Source organism: Peromyscus maniculatus, chromosome 15, assembly GCF_049852395.1.
Source record: "Peromyscus maniculatus bairdii isolate BWxNUB_F1_BW_parent chromosome 15, HU_Pman_BW_mat_3.1, whole genome shotgun sequence".
Lineage (NCBI taxonomy): Eukaryota > Metazoa > Chordata > Mammalia > Rodentia > Cricetidae > Peromyscus > Peromyscus maniculatus.
This window is the reverse complement of record NC_134866.1, coordinates 45,912,691-45,927,156: the sequence shown is the minus strand read 5'-3', so window position 1 is coordinate 45,927,156 and position 14,466 is coordinate 45,912,691. Positions and strand designations below refer to the sequence as shown.

General features: G+C 40.6%; 1 protein-coding gene across 16 annotated transcripts in view; it reads left to right on the top strand.

Moving 5' to 3' along the window:
* The window catches only part of Pde4d (phosphodiesterase 4D), a 1,451,136-nt gene that overhangs the window by 1,240,255 nt on the left and 196,415 nt on the right, over nucleotides 1-14,466 (top strand). For all 16 annotated transcript variants that reach the window (XM_016000210.3, XM_076552299.1, XM_076552298.1 and 13 more), the window contains one exon: nucleotides 2,553-2,744. In XM_016000210.3, the coding sequence (XP_015855696.1) occupies nucleotides 2,553-2,744 (192 nt within the window). The remainder of the gene's footprint in view (nucleotides 1-2,552; nucleotides 2,745-14,466) is intronic.

Sequence of the window (14,466 nt, the reverse complement as noted above, 5' to 3'; positions counted from 1 at the left end):
ACTTCCTTCTGTTTCATTTAACCCTAACATTATTCTGCAAAAACATAAGGGGAAGCAAGCACAGATGCTTTGTAGGGCATTTCCATCCTCGGGTCCTCTGTGACTGTCTCCTTAAAGCAAAACCTACTCCCATCCCTCCCTGTCCTTCTGAATAGTATCTTCCAAACGTGTATTGGCTAGCACCAAAAGCCTGCTTTAGTTACTATTCCTCTATGGAAACATCACAGGCATCCGGGCCTGAGTTAATACTATTGCTTTTACGTTTTTAATCACAGTATACTGGTAATAAGGGTTTAATAAATGCTTATTTAATGAATAACATCCAAGAAGTACATCCCTAAATACCCCTGATATCCCTCTTTGATGATTTAAAAACCCTGCCTTCCTGGCTTTCCTGGGGACAGCCAAAGTGCCTGCAAAGCGATGACCCTACCCAAGTGAGTCAGATGCCTCTTGTTTGGTCCACAGCTACTGACACGTGCTTGTGCCTCATGGAAGCATGCACTCTGTGAGCACAACTTTGAGAACAATAGATAAGTAAATCTTGGCTCGGTGACTTTCATCAATCAGCTTTTCTAGAACCTGTCATCTTTGTCTATAAAGTGAATGCTTAATTAGATAATCTGCCAGTGTTTTGACAGAACCAAATAAGTACATTTATAAGATGACATCATTCTAAGAAAATCTTAAAGGTTGGGGAGACTGTTCAGTTGGTAAATCCTTGCCACACAAGCACTGAGTTCCTAACTCCTGCTTGCAAGTTAAAAGCCTGTCATGGGCAGCTTGTGTCTGTAATCCCATCTTTGGTGAGGTAGCCCCCATCAGTCAGGAAACTCCAAGTTATATGAGAGAATCCATCTCAAAAATGAGATTGAAAGCAATTGATGGAGATAACATCAACCTTTGGCCTGCATGCATACACAAACATGTACATCCACCACACACCCCTACACACACACACACACACACACACACACAGAGAGAGAGAGAGAGAGAGAAAATTTTAAGTTGGAAACGTTTTTTTGATTAACTGAACTACACTGTAATTTTCTCCCTCTTTCTTTGAGGTTGATTCGGGTGTTGCTTGATCATAGATGCATATGTGATCAATGATTCACCCACCTCCCCAGCTTGGCTTACTTGAGACACCGGGGACACAACACTGTGTGTGTGTGTGTGTGTGTGTGTGTGTGTGTGTGTGTGTGTGTGTGTGTGTGTTTGGTGCATATGGACATATTACAAATTAACCCCAGGGCATTGTTCGTGTAGGCCAGCACTGTGAGTCTCAATGTCAGTCACCATCTATTGCAAATAAAAGGTTTCTTAGATGAAAGATAGAAATGCATTAATCTATGGGCATAACAATAAGTCGCTAGGAGTTGAGTTAATACTATATTCATTTGGCAGCATAATAGTAGCAGGTTCTCTCTTTGGGTCTATAACCTGTCTAGCCACAGGTCCTTGACTCATCCAATAAAGGTTTTTGAAAGAACTCCCGAAATGCTGAGATACTTTAAAGTCCATTTTGTGAGAGCTCAAAAATCTAGAAATGAAGAGCAAAATAGCAAACATTTTCAATTAATTGCCAAGGAACAGGCCAGTGTCTTTGGTAGCATGAAAGGTATTTCACAAGGCTCTCAGATCTCCAGAAAATCTTTCTGGATAAAAGTTAAGTCCTAAAGAATGAATGTCAGTTGTCTTAGCAAAGGAGAGGCGGGTAATCAAGAGAGCAACTCAAGAAATACTAGCCAGAGAGAAGGGGTGACGGTTGGTTCAATGTGAGTTGATCACAAAGTTCCTGGTGGTCTAGGGTGTACCTTGGGCTGAGAAGGTGGTTGCTTGCCATTGAGGGACATCCAAGACCTTCAGTCGATTCAAGAATTTTGTGTTTGATTCTGAAGCAAAGTGAGTTGCTAAAGAGTTTCAACTGAAGGCTGCTACAGTCGGTCATCCTTGCATTTTAAGAAGGTAAAAAGGTACTAGATAAAGACTGGAAAGTGGATTCAAGAGAAAACTGTAAAGGCTGATGCATATTCACAGCACAGGATGGAGAAATTAATGTCTGCGTAAGTATAGTGTGAGAAAAGAGAGAAGCCCAGGTTCAGGTGAATTGTGACATTAGGCAGTGGCCGTTGATCAACCACACTCAAATATATACTGAATTATTATGAATTTGTTCTTTTCTAAACAGGAATTCTGTGCTCAGAGCTACTTTTGCAAAATGACTTCCTTTTTTTTAAAAATTAAAGTTTGGTTTAAGAAAACTTATGCCTATAAATTGTTAAAATCCAAGGAAAATAAGAATGCCAAGTCAATGTGATAAATACAATTGCGGACTTGTTTTTTTGTTTGTTTGTTTGCAGTGCAAGGGTTCAAACTCAGGCTATGCAAATATGCTACCACTAAACTATATCTATAGTTCAATGTTGTAATTTTTTCTAGCAAGAGTTAGATATAAAATCTTGCCATCATTCCCCAAATCAAGCTAACTCCTCTGAGATATTAGAATGCCAGTGCACACACCAATGCAATTCTTCTTCCTCTATCCACAGTTTCGATGTGGACAATGGTACATCAGCGGCACGGAGTCCCTTGGATCCCATGACCAGCCCAGGATCTGGGCTAATCCTCCAAGCAAACTTTGTCCACAGTCAACGCCGGGAGTCCTTCTTGTATCGATCCGACAGCGATTATGACCTCTCTCCAAAGTCTATGTCCAGGAACTCCTCGATTGCCAGCGATATGTGAGTATAAGGGTGGGCAGAAAAGGGAGAAGAACCTAGGACAAGCCTGACCAAATACATCTCTGAGTGGATGATGGCATAAATGATTTCATCTAACTGTTTCATCCTCCTTTGGTACAGAAAGTGAATAAAATTATCCAAGCTGAAGATGAATAATAGAGTTAACTTGAGTACACTATCACTCTTAATTAAAGGAAGAAACGTTTTCTCAGAAAATGTATTGTTTGGGAAAAGTAGAATTAAATGTTTAATGGAAAATTACACTTAAAACATCAGTTTATATTTATGTAAGACTTGTGTTTTAGATGTTCAACCACAGGAATATTTTCTAATATTAAAAAAAAAAAGCCTTAAATTTGGGTTGGAGACCCCTATGATGTTAGGATGGACAGTGTCTTGACTATATCTTAATTGACATGTGTATAGACCTGAAACTGGACAAATCTTTCAGGGATTTTGTACAAATTAAACCAGTTTTGAACATAAATCACCAGAGGCAATATTATACTTGAGTTCATTTAAGACATGGTGCAGATTAGAAATGAATTAAAACTAACAGTTTGTAGATAATATGGGGCTTATCAACTCATTTCCCAAGCACATTGTTTGTAAACTTACTATACTGTTTATATTCTTTCTGCTTTGAGGAAATTTTCCGCACAGGTTCCTAGTCTCACTTAATATGTGCATTGAAGAGATAAAAGGGAAGGGGTTCATATCAAACTTCACAGAAACACAATCGGCCACATGTGATGAAGATCTAGATCAAGGAAGTAAGAGTACAGCAAAGAGATTGGTCCAATTGTAAGAGGCACAAGGCCTACCAACAGAACTGTAAGGGTGTGTGTATGTGTGTGTGTGTGTGTGTGTGTGTGTATGTGTATGTGCACGTGTGTGTGTGTGTGTATGTGTGTGTGCACGTGTGTGTGTGTATGTGTGTGTGTATGTGTATGTGCACGTGTGTGTATGTGTGTGTGCACGTGTGTGTGTGTGTGTGTATGTGTGTGTGTGTGTGTGTGTGTGTGTGTGTGTGTGTGTACGCGTGTGCATGTAAGCAGGAGGGAGGGTGTAGCTGGTAGAGAAAAAGAAACAAAAGGAGTGCCATAATTATGACCCTGACTAAGTAAATAAATGACAGTAGTATTTACGTGAAGAACCGGACAGAGAGTGGACAATATAATGCCAGACACTGCATAGTGGATTCAGCATTTATAGAATAGTATAGAAAAAACTTGACAGTTGTTGGCAAGGGAAGAACAAAGATGAGAAATAACAGTCCACCAGACTAGAAGAAATGCAAAGGTCAGTTATCTTCTATAATTACTAGGTGTTTAGATAGCATTTGAGTGAAGCACCCTAATCAGACAATGGAGTTAGAAGCCCAATAGGTTGGAGAATGCATTGAAAGTGGTTCTCTAAACCAGCGAATACATATTAGAAAATTGGTGAGAAAGGGGAGTAAGAGAATTAAAGCTGACTAAGGAAGAAATAAATTCAAGAGAAAAACTTTAAAATTAATAACACTTGAGTTGAGTGAAGGTCGAAAAGCTAGAGACTAAAAATCAGGCAGAAAAAGGATTACAGATAAAGAGTTACTTAGACAAATAGGATCTTGAGCTCAAGAAACAGTTTCTGGAAAAGTGGTAGAGGCCGGGAGTGTGTTCTTTAGGGAGGACAAAGAGGAAACAAGTAAAAGAAGAAATATAAATATAGAGATAAAGGGGCAAAAGGTTTAGAGAATTCATGGCTAATGATGTCTGCTTGTCCATTAAACTGGAGGTTTATCTGTTGACACCAATGACAGTGGAATGGGAGCTTGAGGACAAGGTGAACGGACAGAGCCACTACATACCCAGGCCTGGTGGGACACGTCTGTAATTTCAGCTACTCCGAGGTTGAGGTAGGACAGTGGCAAATTCAGACTGTCTCAGCTATTAAAGACGTGCAGGTGAAGAAGCACAGGACCATCCTGGCAACACAGTGAGACCTTGCCTCAAAGTAAAAAGTGTAGCCCCTAGTGACAGAGTGCCTAGCTGGCATAATACATGTGATTCTCTAGAATTAAGTACAGTGGGGAAAAGCTGCTAAGCTGATCACGCAAGAGAGCAACATAGTAGAGAGATTAGTAGAGGAGCACTCAACCCAAGAGTTCCCAGAGAGCCAATAAAAGCTGTCTAGTCCAACTTCATTAAGGGTGAAACAACAAAATAGACAGCTCTAGAACCTCTCCCAAGGACCACAGAACACTGAGGAAGATGGGTGGAAGGAATGTAAGAGCCAGAAGATAGAGAGTTGCATCCCAAGAAGAGGTCTTCTAGACATGACATGATGAAGCCATTGCATTCATGGATTCACTGCAGCTGTGGTTATCTGCACAAGACCTACGTAAAATTGGGCCTGCCAGAATTTCATCAGGAATGGGGAAGAGGCCCATGAAGCTCCAACTCTTCCTGAGGGACTATAGGCAATTAATTAACAGACAGGAAGCCCCAGTTAAAGCTCAGTGGACCACACACAAAAAGGAAATGAAAGTATAAGGAAGACTTGTTGAGAAGAAAGTAGGAGAGGGAGGGGATGAAAATGAAAACAACTAAAATTTGTTTAATTGAATAAAATAAACTGTCAAGCAATCAAAAATATTAAAAAGAAAGGCCAGAAACGAACATGTAGTGAGTAACTGGACTCTATTTTAGTGGTTAAATGTTCTGCTCTCTAAAATTCTAGTAAAACGATTTTGGGATGCTAATGCATAGGCTGTGTGTCTCATACCTTCTATTCAAGTTAGGAAAGACTAAATGTGCACCTCCATTTTATGAAAAGCTGGTGATATTTCACATTCTGAAAAAGCCTTTATTTCCAAAGCCCTATACAAGGATGGCCTCATTTTACCCTGTACCAATTCAAGAGTTCCTTTATCTGCTCAGAGGACTCATGTACAAATGACAAATTGAATCAGACCATGATGCAACTCTGTGTATTGTTGAAAAAGAATGTCTTGACGTGCTCAGCTTTCTGAGTCCCTCTGTGTATTATCCTAGGAGAAACGAGGCGTTCCTTTCATGCTTGCTGAGAAACAAGATAAACAAAATAATTACGGCTTCATATTTAATTTAATACAGCATTTATCTTCCACACATACATGAGTAGGCTTTCTCTTTATTTGATAGCTTATGTGGCCATGTGTAAACCTCAAATTCCTTTAACTAGTTTAGGTTGATGTGGTGAAGATTGTTCAATGTCCATAGCTCCATTCCACAGTTCGATGGTGCTTTATAGAAAATGATGTTATTAAAATCTACTTTGCAGACTTGATGATTCTGTATATATTACTCTTATCTAGCTTTTCAACAGAGAAAATCCCTTAGTGTCAATGAGAATCTGTTATTATTTGTTTGACTGAAATGTTTTAGAAAAACCAAATTCTCTGTAAGTTTGAGTATAATGTTTAATTAATTAGGAAACGAGAAGAAAGAAAACAGTTACTTCCTAACAAAATGACATCCTCTTATCATCTGTAAATAAATATTATTAAGTAGCTGAGACACACAAAGAAAAAATAATAGTTATGGTCATATCATACATTGTGTGTGGATATTACACTTCACTTTTCTGAGTATTTCCATACCTGCTGTTTAATCCTTCAGTTCTTTCAATGGGGATATTAATATGCCATTTGTGGATAGGAGATCCAAAGTCCAGGAATGTTCATCTTTTCAAAATACAATAAAAGTTTTGATCCTTTGTAAAGAACATTATTGTGATGATACCATTTTGAACAGTATTTGTGAGTAGAAAGACAAACTCATTTGACCAGCAGAATTGCCACGAAACACTATAAAATTTTAGTAAAAAAAAAAAACTATGACAAATCTTGTAGTACACAAAACCAATAAGGTAGCCATGCATCTGAATCAGAAAATGTATCCATTTCTATAGGATTAAACAAAGCTCAGAACCCATAAATATTCACTTATTTAAAGTAGATAATTCCCAAGAGCTTCTTCTCCATTTATTATATACAAATGCTACAACAATGACTTAGTTGGTAATATGCTTGTCATATGAGCATAATCCCCTAAGTTTGGATCCCAGCACCCATGTGAAAAGTGGGTGTGGCAGCGATACACACCTGTAATCCCAGAGCTGGGGATGTTGAGATAGGAGATCCTCTGGAGATCAACAGTCAGTCTAGTGCACCAGTGAGCTCCAGGCCCACCAAGAGACTGAGATTATGATTTCAAAGTAAGGTGATGAAGCAATTGAGGAAAACATTCCCTGTCAATGTCTGGCCTCACACACATGTATACACAGGTGCACATGCCTCCCACACATGCCTGTCCACCCACAGGTGCACACACATACACAGAGAAAGATTAAGAAACACAGCAGTGTTAGCATGATCATAGTCAGGAATTAACTATAGGAACAGGAGACGTGAATCACACTTCATAGCAAAACATTTATCTAACTGTAGACACAACCAGAGAAATGAAGGCTGCCACTGCAGTGACATGAAGAAACACAAGAATGGCAAAATTAACAGGTGATCCCATGTTTCTCAAAATTTTTCAAAATAAATTTGAGATTACTACAGGGTCACAGTAACAGCAAGTTCTGGTGTCCATTCCCCAATGAAGCTAAGGTTGTGTGCATTTGAAATCATGAAATGATACATTCGCAAAGACTAACAGGAAAGTGAGCGATGATGAGAGGTGTGCTTGTTACTTCTGTCATTGCTGTGGCAAAATACCAACCCCCAAAGCAGCTTAAGGAAGGGAGACCGCATTCCACTCACAGTTTTAAGAGGGCTGTCCACCATACCAGAGAGAGTGTGGCAGTAAGAGTGCCTCCAGCTGTGGTGGCATGGGTGTGGTGAGCCTGTCAGACTTGATTCGCAGTCAGGAAGCAGAGGTGGAATGATGGTTGATGTTCCACTTTCTTTTGTGTAGCTTTGCGCCTTTCCTGGAACTCGCTTTGGAGACCAGGCTGGCCTCGAACTCACAGAGATCCGCCTGCCTCTGCCTCCCGAGTGCTGGGATCAAAGGCGTGCGCCACCACCGCCCAGCGATGTTCCACTTTCTTTCTCTGTTTTTTTTTTCAGTCTAGAACTTGAGGTTATTGGATGGTGCAACTCACAATGAGGATGGGTCTTCCCACCTCGGTGAACTTCCCTGGAGATGTGCTCACAGACATGTTCAGAGAATCGTCTCCTAAGTGATTCTAAATCTCATCCAACTCAACAACAAGCTTAACCACCACACAAGACAAGGAACACTTAATCATAAAACTGTAATCCATTGACTATAAGCTACCTCTCAAACCAATTAGACTAATGTGGTTCTGCTTCTTTCTCCAGATTATCAGCACATTGGTCCATGAGGGTGGAGGGAGCAGAAGCAGGGAACAGGGTTCAGATGGCTTTGGGTATGACAGAGACAGCCTTCCCAGAGATGACTTCAGTGAATCAGCTCAGCTTTATTCCAGAGTAATACAAAATACATAGGATTGGGGAGTCTAGAGACAAACCCTAGTTTGCATTACATGATATGGTCCAACTATAAGGCTTTGTGTGTGTCAGCAGGGTCCTATAACAGCAAAGCTCCTAGTATAAATCTTAGTTACCATATAAGTATAAGGAGAGGCTTGTAGCAGGAAAATGGGCCAAGGGTCGCCCTAAAGATAAATCAGGCATCTGAGCTTAGACACAATTTTTAGATAAGGTTAGTCCTCCTGGCCCAGGGACATTCTCCAGATAAGGGCAGGTAGAAAACAGGAAGTCTGGCTGGAGAGGGAGTTCCCATGTCATTGAGCTTTGGAAAAAGCTGCCAGGCCATGATAGACTGTGACCTCTGACCATCAAGGTCTTTCAACGGATTAAAATCAGTATACCGAGATAACTGGACCTCTTTTCCCATTCTCTGTTGAACGGCCCATGGCATACAGAATCCAGAGGTGACTAGACAACTCTTCATTCATGTTTACATACTGTGCTCCTACATACAGAATATGCAGGAGGGGTTGAAGGCATAGTGATATGGGTGGATTCTTCTTACAACAGAAGCCTTGGACACACTTGACTTACTGTCTCTGTGTCCCTTACAGATAGTTAGAACTTCCTATTCTTGGGAACTCTCTTATGCATGGACTTTGTGCCTACTTGTCCTACCTACTTAGTTGTCTGGTGGCATTACCTCCAGACCTAGAAGGCAGAAGGATTGCCTATGTATCTGTTTATATTTTCACTCCAGGTTAAATAATTCTTCCTTGGACTCTTTCTGAAATGTTCCAGAAAGAAAATCAAAATGAAAACAGACATGGTCCATTGCCAAGATTCTCTTCCTCACTGGACTAGGGAACAATGTGTAACCTCTCTTAGATAAATTTTAGATTTTAATACACTGAATAGTCAGGGTGCTCTAAAGAAACAGAACTGATAGAATGAAAATATATATGAAATATATTAGAGTGACTTGCAGGCTGTAGTCTGGATGGTCCAAAAATGGCTGTCTCATTCCGGAAAAGGCCAAGAATCTGGTATTTGTTCAATCCGGGAGGCTGGATGTCTCAAGAGTACCAATGTGGTGCCAGAGCACCAGAAAAGTCGTAGAGAGCTGCTGGTCTTCAATTTATGCTGGAAGAAGTAGTAATTCCTGATCCCAGTGAATGAATGACTCAGGAGAAGGGTAGATAAACTCAGCAGCAAGAGTACAAGAAAATCCCTCACAGATTTAGGGTGCCCCATTCCACCTCAAATGAGCCAGTCAAGAAAATCCTGCACAGGTGGACTTGGGTTTTTAGTTGATTCCAGATGTAGCCAAGTTGACAACCAAGATTAGCCATCCCATAAACTCATTTGGAAGTCAATTGATTTGCCAGGTGAAAGCCATCTTCCACCAGCTGATGTAGCGAGTTATCAATGCCTAAGCATGCTTTCCCAATTCCATACTTCTCCCAGCTGAGGATGCTGAGTTAAAGAGACTGAGACAATGAGGCCCAGAGGGAACTTACACAGGTGCCAGGGATGGTTTAACTTGTCAAGAGCAACAAAATATTTGTCAATCACCTGCAACACTAATAGCTTTACATTTTTTTCTAGTTTTCATCTTTAAATCATAGCAGCCATTTGAGTCCTCATGTCTTTACAAAACTGGATTTTCAATGGTTGATGAATAAAAAGCAATTACTGAATAAAAAGAGGCAATATCCAATCTCTTTCCATGGCAAGAAGTTGTACAGTGCTTAATAGGTACTGAGTTGTTAGGGGAAACCTTATAAAATTGTTTAGACCTAACTACTCAGTAATTGGAACTAACAGATACTTATTATGGCAAAGGGGGTGTTATAAATAAAATTAACGAAGTATCAGAAGTACTGTGAACTAAGTTTGAAAAGCTCCATGTTAAGGTATTTGTTTTATTTATACCCTGAGGATTGGAGCTAGACTAACTTTCCATGTGAGGAGCAATTTATTGGGGCAGGGGGTGTGGCAGGGAACCAGAGGCAACAGGTTAGGCACCATCACCTTTGTAACAAGTTCTGGAGTAGACAATGTGTCCTGGTCTTGGTTGTGTTAGGACACTGGATTATCCAGAGCCTTGATTATCATCCAAAGTCACACAATTGTGGTCACAATCTAGGTGGCCCATTCTTTTTCTGCTTTTGTAGCTGGCTTCAGGTGTGATTGTTACTGTGTGGTATTGATACAGACTGATGCAGATGTTTAAAACCTCAAGAAGCACATCCGCATAGTATGAGAAGAACAGTGGACACTGGGCTAACTTTTTCCTTCTTTATTTTTTTCTCTTCTTTAAGTCTTTTTTTTTGTTTGTTTGTTTGTTTGTTTTAGTCAATAACTGAGCTATTTTATTACAGACTCAAACAAGTTCTATTATTGGCAAAATCCAAACTAAGCTTGATCTTTTAGTCTTCAAACTAAGCAACTCAACACATTAGCTGACATATATTTTATATTTTTACTTTAATTACAATCCTAATGTTTTAATTGCCATTAACATGGTAAGGAAAAACAGTGAACATGAGAAGGCTTTAACAGAGTGAGATGTTGTCACGATGGATGGATTATTGCATTATTATGCAAGTTTCAAAATAACAAACTCTTTGAGGCATGCATATTATGTCCCAGTTATCATTGCCAAAGTGAAGAAGACATTTCCCCAAATCTTAGAAGAGATAAGAAGATAAATAATAGTTTTAAATTAGGGAGAAAAGTACATTTTGACAAAACATCTCATGAGTGTCTTATTTATATGCATTTCTATTACATCCCCAGAAGACTGTATCCTAACATTTAACATGCAAGTTTCTTTTTTTCTTTTCTATGGATGAACTGACCTATGTAGGATCTCACTATGTAATCCAGGCTGTCTTTGAACTCACAGCCATTATTTTGCCTCAGCCTTCCCAGTGCTGAGATTACAGGCATGCACCACACAATGCAGATTATAATTTTCTTTATTTTGTAGGTTTGTGTGAATGTGTGAGCATGTATGTGTATGAGTGTGATAAATGTGTACATGTATGTACAGGTCCTATTTACATAGGCAGAGACTAGACAGCATCTGGCCCTACTCAATCACTCTGTATTATTTCCTTAGATAGTGTTTCTCCCTGTATCACAAACTAGACTGTTGGCTAGCAACCCTGGAAGTCCCTTGTCTCCCTTCTCCTACAGGACTGGTCCTACAGGCAGGCCTAGCTTTTTTTAAAAATGTTGGTGCTGGAATCCAAATTAAGATCCTCATTCTTGCATAGCAAGTCATAGCCACTGAACCATCTCTCTAGTCCCAGTTTTCTTTTCTTGGTCTTCATATGCACTGTGTACCTTAAAACTTTCAATGGTGGCTGGGCAGTGGTGGTGCACACCTTTAATCCCAGCACTCGGGAGGCAGAGCCAGGCGGATCTCTGTGAATTCCAGGCCAGCCTGGGCTACCAAGTGAGCTCCAGGAAAGGCGCAAAGCTACACAGAGAAACCCTGTCTCGAAAAACAAACAAACAAACAAAAAAGACTCGCAATTTAAAGAAACAGAATCTCTGAGAGAAATATGTGAATTATAAAGTAACTAAAGTCAGGCCAATCTGAACACCATCTTCAAGGAAAAACAGCTAACCCATTTGTCTGGATAGTGCTTTCATGTAACATGGCCCTAGATAAAAAGAACCAGAGCTAAAACGATGGGCTCTTCCTGCCCTTTTGAAAAGAACTTATGGTTTCAACTCATTGTGGACATTGGGCCTGGTGGCTCTCACCTTGTTCTCCAATCCCTAAACATTTCCCTCTAGATGTCGAAGAGGACAGAGATGAGAACCCTGTTCCAGAGCATCACAAAATGGAAACTCTCTGAACTGTTAAATCTTGGTGGTGGGTGATTAGATGGTGGCAGGCTTAGAAAAAGAGAGGAGCTGATTTTTCTAGGAGACACCCAGCATGTGTTTTCCAGCACATTCTGAGGGAAGGAATGCAGCGCTAGCTGACGTGCTTGAATGAGGCTGGCTCTGTTCCCCCCTGCACAGAATGAACAGCCGCAAAGCCATTCAAGGTATCGTTCATTCTGCAGGCCATGCAGATCCATGAAAACAAGACAGAAATAACACACAATGCGAGTGTTCTTGTCTTTGTTTATTTTTTAAAATCCTAGACAGGAAAGGAGACAGACGGCTGATATCGAGACACCAGCATAAATATCTGCTCCCCTTACACATCAGTCACTTGAAATACGTATTTTGCTTGTCAGTCTTGGCTCCTTAGCAAACCGTTTTCAGTCTTCCAGGTACTATTCTCTGAGCCATATAAGGAGCCACGGCTACACTGCTGGGTGGTTATATGGTGTGTCCTGGAGGTAAGCTTTACCAGGGAGTGTCACTCAATCATTCTAACTCCCTGCAGTCGGAAACATTTAAATAGTCTATCACAGATACGGAGGGAATAAACTATGCCTTAGCGCACCTATAGCTTTCCTTCAGAAATCAAGTCATGAGAACAGTCCCTAAGCTTTGCTTGTGGACTTCCGGCACGTTGAATGCTTCTGCTTGGGTTTGGTGAAGAGGTTTCTCCTTTGATCTGGATTCCCTCCTGAGTCTCTCAGACCCTGTGTCAGCTTTCCCTCAAAGACCTGGAGTCTTGAGGGGTTTTCCCCACCTTGGGTCAAGAAGGAAGTGCCATCTCCAAATACTGTTACGCTGTGTCTAAACGTGCATCAGGCATCAGTTCCTCTCCTTCGGAGCAAAGACTAAAAAGTAGAAAGCAAAAAAAAATAGTAAGTCACAGCCCCTACAAATGCAAGAGGCTGTGGCATGGCAGGATATCATGTAGATGATTCACAGGACAATGTCTTCTAGAAAATGTCCTGAGTGGCCCAAGAACCAAAGCCTTTGCAGTCCCTCGTTCATGGTCAGGAAGAGCAAGGCTGAATGCAGAGCTCGTCCCTGCTTGGTACTCTCGGGACTTCAGAAATCAATACAACCACCAAAGCCCATTGGGTTTGCTTGCATGTGATATGTTTGCTTGCATGTGATGGGTAGCATAGTCAATGGCACACGCACAGAGAATATTTCCATGACTGCAGAAGTTCCCATTGAGTTGCATTTTTCTAGAGACCCTGATGTTGCACTTCTCTGATATTCATAATAATTTGAATCCATTTGAACAACTGGGAAACAAAATGTTTAAAGCAACATGGAAAATTTTGTTTGTTTGTTTGTTATTTGTTTGTTTGGGTTCATATCCAACTACACAGCACTCTCCATGTCTTGGAATTCCAAGGCCCATTAAAATGTCAAAAAGCACCTGAGAGACCAACATAGGTCTCTGACTACTTCTTTTTACCATGTAAAGAATATTAAAGAAATTCTGGCTAAAATATGTAGTCACTTTAATTTTTAATGGCATGATAATCTCTCACACCAACACAAAAAGCATAATCTCAGGAAAAAGATCAATTATCCAAAGGAATATGAAGCTCTCCAGTGCTTCACTGAACAGCCCATATTTACTGTTACTTTAACAAGGACCAATGAACTCTGCCAAACAAGCTCCAGGTTTCAGACTGGCTTCAGGAAACCAGAGACCTCTGCCATTTGCCAAGCATGTAACTGTCTCTGAACTTAAGTTCTCAGATCCTGGTTTCTCGTCTTGGAGTGGAATCTGAGAGTTCCCATTAATGCAGCAGAGTCCTACAAGACCTAAGAATTAGGTCCTGTAGGCCCTTAGATTTTTGGCCCATAGTAGGCTCACAAAAAGTCTTCTGTATTTCATTAGACCTTTCCTTTTAGTCTACCAGGCCCATTCTATCACAGGCAGACCTTTAAGAGGATTGCACTCACTAGCTATAAATCTCCCACACAGACGAGCATTCTGGAGAAAACCCAGGAGAGCAGGGCCAGTGACGTTAGGAATAAACGAAAGTCCTGTCAACGAACACTGTGAAAGAAGAGCCTGTTCCTAGAACACAGAGTGAAGACACTTGTGTAGCCTCTTGTGCTCTGGGTACTGGGCCCTCTGCGTCTTCCTCCCTCCTGTCAAGAACAGCAAACTCAGCCTAGTACTCACAGCCCTCAGTGGCCATTTGTGACGTCAGTGCTCCTGGAAAATTCCCTCCGCTGCATCAGTCTTAATTAAGCAAAATATAATGATGTGTTTTGTGCACATGTCTACAAACATTTGCTAAGCCCCTTTGAAGTTGGAAACCTCTGTACATAAATGTG